Source organism: Babylonia areolata, chromosome 35 (genome assembly GCF_041734735.1).
Source record: "Babylonia areolata isolate BAREFJ2019XMU chromosome 35, ASM4173473v1, whole genome shotgun sequence".
Classification (NCBI taxonomy): Eukaryota; Metazoa; Mollusca; class Gastropoda; order Neogastropoda; family Buccinidae; genus Babylonia; species Babylonia areolata.
The window spans coordinates 8114356-8119355 of record NC_134910.1 but is presented as its reverse complement, the minus strand read 5'-3'; the positions used below and the strand labels follow the sequence as shown (position 1 = coordinate 8119355).

The window sequence follows — 5000 nt, the reverse complement described above, 5'->3', positions numbered from 1 at the left end:
AAAAAAACCCCAACCCAAAAACCTATCATGTATCCTTCGGACCACAGAAAGAAAAGCGATGGTTTTTGTCATCTTTGTTGTCTATTTCCAGCACAGTTAGAGGACTGGTATAATTGACTGTTCGTCAGTGTGTTGGTGTTTTATTTAAAAAAAAAATTCTTAGTGTTACTGGCTTGGTTACCGAACTCTTTTTTGATGATTTTTTTTTCTCTTCTAAACATAAACACAACACACACACACACACACACACACACACACACACACACACACATCTTCTTGATCATTGTATTAAATATAAAACCTTAAGGCAACAATTTTTAAAAGATATTCAAAATTCGAATAACACAGGAAATATTCCCAGTCAGGTGATGCTAACAGATGATGAATATACACAAACAAGATTAGGAAAATTTGTTTATGAATGCTGCTGCAATTTACTGCATTAACTGATTGATTAATTGTGTGTTTTTCCTTCATTCATTTATTTACCATTGCACATGTGTCTTATAAACCTTACGGTTTCATGACAATAAAAATCTATTCTATTCACACACACACACACACACACACACACACACACACACACACAGAGGCGGCAGCGGCGCAGCGCGCGCGCTTGTGAATTCTTCTTCCTTCTTCGTCCGGATCGCCAAACGGTGCACATCCGGACGGTCCCGCTCTGGTGGTACCTCATGATGATAATTATCACTGTCTCCAGAGAAACGCCTGGATGACGGGGAAGATGGCTGCGGGAATGAAGGGCTTCACTTGGCCAAGGACCTGCAACAGAGGCGTTAATTGTATTTGTATTTCTTTTTATCACAACAGATTTCTCTGTGTGGAATTTGGGCTGCTCTCCCTACGGAGAGCGCGTCGCTATACTACAGCGCCACCCATTTTTTTTGTATTTTTTCCTGCGTGTAGTTTTATTTGTTTTTCCTATCGAAGTGGGTTTTTTTTCTTCAGAATTTTACCAGGAACAACCCTTTTGTTGCCGTGGGTTCTTTTACGTGCGCTAAGTGCATGCTGCACACGGGACCTCAGTTTATCGTCTCATCCGAATGACTAGCGTCCAGACCACCACTCAAGGTCTAGTGGAGGGGGAGAAAATATCGGCGGCTGAGTCGTGATTGGAACCAGCGCGCTCAGATTCTCTCGCTTCCTAGGCGGACGCATTACCTCTAGGCCATCACTCCACACATTCATGATTCACCTACTGTGTCTGCACTTGTGTTGTTGAGAAGAGGATTAAAAAAAGAAGAAGAAAAAAAAAGAACATTCTGTTCATTGAGAAACACACACACATACATGCACATACACACACACACACACACACCACTCACACACACACGCACACAAACACACACACGCACACACGCACGCACGCACACACACACACACACACACACACGCACGCACGCACACACACACACACACACACACACACACACACACACACACACACACACACACACACATATATATATATATTTTCTTCTTCTTCTTCTTCTTTTCATACATGAGTATTCCAGAGGAAAAGTATTTTTTACTCAATTTTCAGATAACTTACGACGGGCGCAAAAATAGCTGAGTGGTCAACGCGCTGGACTTTCAATCTGAGGGTCCCGTGTTCGAATCTCGGTGACGGTGTCTGGTGGGTAAAGGCTGGAGATTTTTCCGATTTCCCAGGTCAACATAATTATGTGCAGACCTGCCAAGTGCTTGAATCCCCTTCGTGTGTTATCCGCAAGCAGAAGATCAAATTAATACGCACGTTAATTAAAGATCCTGTAATCCACGTCAGCGTTCGGTGGGTTACGGAAACAAGAACATACCCAGAGTATGCACCCCCCCGAAAGCGGAGTGCGGCTGCCTACATGGCGGGGGTAAAAACGATCATACACGTTAAAAAAAAAAGCCCACTCGTGCACATACGAGTGAACGTGGGAGTTGCAGCCCACAAACGAAGAAGAAGAAGATAACTTAAAAGGTAAACCAAAGCATGCAAAACTACTCAGTGCAATGCAATAATAATCATAACGCAATACATTGCAGTACAATAGAACGCAATATGTTGCAGTGCAGTAGATTATAGAGCAATAAAATGCAATGCAGTTCAGTACAGTAGGGTACAGGTTCGAACCTGCTGAGGACCAGCGGGGTGGAAAAAAAAAGAAAGGCGGCAATACAAGGGCATCCAGGAGTCATGACCTGGGTGCGGCCCGGTCCCCTTAGAGTGTAAGGAGTTAAGGGCCGAAACACTTGACTGAAGGGGGGCTTCTTCTCTGAAGACCTTGTACTGTCCAGCTCTCCCTAGAGTTTCTTATCACAGTAGAGTACAGTACAATAGAACAGGATACATCAAAGTTCATACAGTACAATGCAATATACAATGCAATACGAAAACATTTCAATATAGTACGGTGCATCACATTACATTACAGCACAGTACAGCACAGTACAGTAGACCTTCAGAACACAATAAAACACAATACACTGGATTGCAATACAGTTATGTACGATACAATACTGTACAACACAGTACAGCGCATCGCAATACACTCCAATGCAATGCAACGCAACACAACAGTGGTACAGTACAATACTAGCACAATGTGGAGGAGTGATGGCCTAGAGGTAACGCGTCCGCCTAGGAAGCGAGAGAATCTGAGCGCGCTGGTTCGAATCACGGCTCAGCCACCGATATTTTCTCCCCCTCCACTAGACCTTGAGTGGTGGTCTGGACGCTAGTCATTCGGATGAGACAATCCGTGTGCAGCATGCACTTAGCGCACGTAAAAGAACCCACGGCAACAAAAGGGTTGTTCCTGTCAAAATTCTGTAGAAAAATCCACTTCGATAGGAAAAACAAATAAAACTGCACGCAGGAAAAAAAAATAAAAGAAAAAAAAAGGGGTGGCGCTGTAGTGTAGCGACGTGCTCTCCCTGGGGAGAGCAGCCCGAATTTCACACAGAGAAATCTGTTGTGATACAAAAGAAATACTAATACTAATACTAATTACAGTACAATACAGATCTCACCATACAATACAGTACGACATAACACATTGTATTTCTATTTTCATCACAACAGATTTCCCTGCTCTCCCCAGGGAGAGCGCGTCGCTACACTGACAGCGCCACCCTTTTTTTTTCCCCTTGCGTGCAGTTCTTTTTATTTGTTTTTCCTATCGAAGTGGATTTTTTCTACAGAATTTTGCCAGGAACAACCAACCCTTTTGTTGCCGTGGGTTCTTTTACGTGCGCTAAGTGCATGATAGCACACGGGACCTCGGGTTTATCGTCTCATCCGAATGACTAATGATACTACTACTACTACTTCAGTTTCAGTTTCAGTAGCTCAAGGAGGCGTCACTGCGTTCGGACAAATCCATATACGCTACACCACATCTGCCAAGCAGATGCCTGACCAGCAGCGTTAACCCAACGCGCTTAGTCAGGCCTTGAGAACAAAAGAAGAAAAAAAGGTGAATAAATAAGAGATAAGCTTACATAAATAAATAAATAAATAAATAAATAATAATTATGATATTAAAAAAAAGTCGTAGTAATGATAATAATAAAAAAAATAATAATAAATAAATAAATAAATAAATAAATAAGACAAACAATGATGATAAATAAGCAAATAAATGTAAAACACGAAGACTACACATTCACACATAATACACCCACACATGCATAACACTACTACTACTACTACTACTACTACTACTACTGACGAAGCACTCACAATGCCCCAATCGACAATCCCCGTGGTGCCGTGCACTGGGTAGCGGTCTGCCGGATCTCCGCTCAACAGGCTGTGCAGAATGGCCCCCACCACCGGTGTGACGTCAGCCGGAGACGCGTCTCGGCTAGCCTTGGTCTCGGTCAGGATGGCCTGGATTGCCCTCTGACCCCCGTAGGCCTGCTGCACTTCCGGGCTGCACTGCTCAAGGTCGCGCTCCATGCTGGTCTGCATGGCTTTCAGCTGGGTAGGACGTCCACACACAGAGAGAGAGGTGAGGTGAGGGGATGGAGGGAGGGAGGGAGAGTGGTTGGTGAAGGGAGGGGGGGGGGGGGGTGTTGGGAGGTGTTGGGGGTTTCGGGGTAGGGTTGTGGAAGGGGTGGGTGTGTGGGGTGGGGTGTGTGTGGAAAGGAGTGGTGTGGTGTTTGAGGCGGTTGGGTGATGTGAGGAAGAGTTGTTTTTTTGTTTTTTTTCCACATCCCTCCCCCCTCCCCACCCATCCTCTGCCCCCCCCCCCTTTCCCGCCCGACCTCCCTACTGCGTCCCCTCACCACCCCTCTCCACACTCAACCCTCACTCTCCCCTCCCCACCACAACATTCCCTTCCTCCCTCCCTCCCTCTCTCTCTCTCTCGTAATCAGATCCTTGGCTAAATACATTGCTCCCCCACTCTCTCTCTCTCTCCCTCTCTCTCTCCCTCTCTCTCTCTCCCTCTCCCCCTCTCTCTCTCCCACTCTCCCCCTCCCTCTCTCTCTCCCCCTCTCTCTTTCCCTCTCTCTCCTCCCTCTCTCTCTCCCCCCTCTCTCCCCCCTCTCTCTCTATCTCTCTCCCCCATCTCTCTTTCTCTGTCTGTCTCTGTCTCTGTCTGTGTCTCTCTCTGTCTCTCTCTCTCTCTCTCTCTCTCTCCCTCTCTCTCTCCCTCTCTCTCTCCCTCCCCCTCTCTCTCTCCCACTCTCCCCCTCCCTCTCTCTCTCCCCCTCTCTCTTTCCCTCTCTCTCTCCCTCTCTCTCTCCCTCTCCCCCCCCTCTCTCTCCCCCTCTCTCTCCTCTCTCTATCTCTCTCCCCCATCTCTCTTTCTCTGTCTGTCTCTGTCTCTCTCTGTGTCTCTGTCTCTCTCTGTCTCTCTCTCTCCCCCTCTCTCTTTCCCTCTCTCTCCTCCCTCTCTCTCTCCCCCCTCTCTCTCCTCTCTCTATCTCTCTCCCCCATCTCTCTTTCTCTGTCTGTCTCTGTCTGTCTCTGTCTCTGTCTC

General features: G+C 46.5%; 1 protein-coding gene across 1 annotated transcript in view; it reads right to left on the bottom strand.

The window, feature by feature from the left end:
* Positions 1-535: 535 nt before the first annotated feature.
* The window catches only part of LOC143277945 (D-beta-hydroxybutyrate dehydrogenase, mitochondrial-like), an 11936-nt gene continuing 7471 nt past the window's right edge, over positions 536-5000 (bottom strand). Inside the window, exons 6-7 of the mRNA XM_076582925.1 lie at positions 3755-3994; positions 536-780 (exon numbers count right to left, since the gene is read on the bottom strand). Coding sequence (XP_076439040.1) covers positions 706-780; positions 3755-3994 — 315 coding nt within the window. The 3' untranslated portion in view covers positions 536-705. The remainder of the gene's footprint in view (positions 781-3754; positions 3995-5000) is intronic.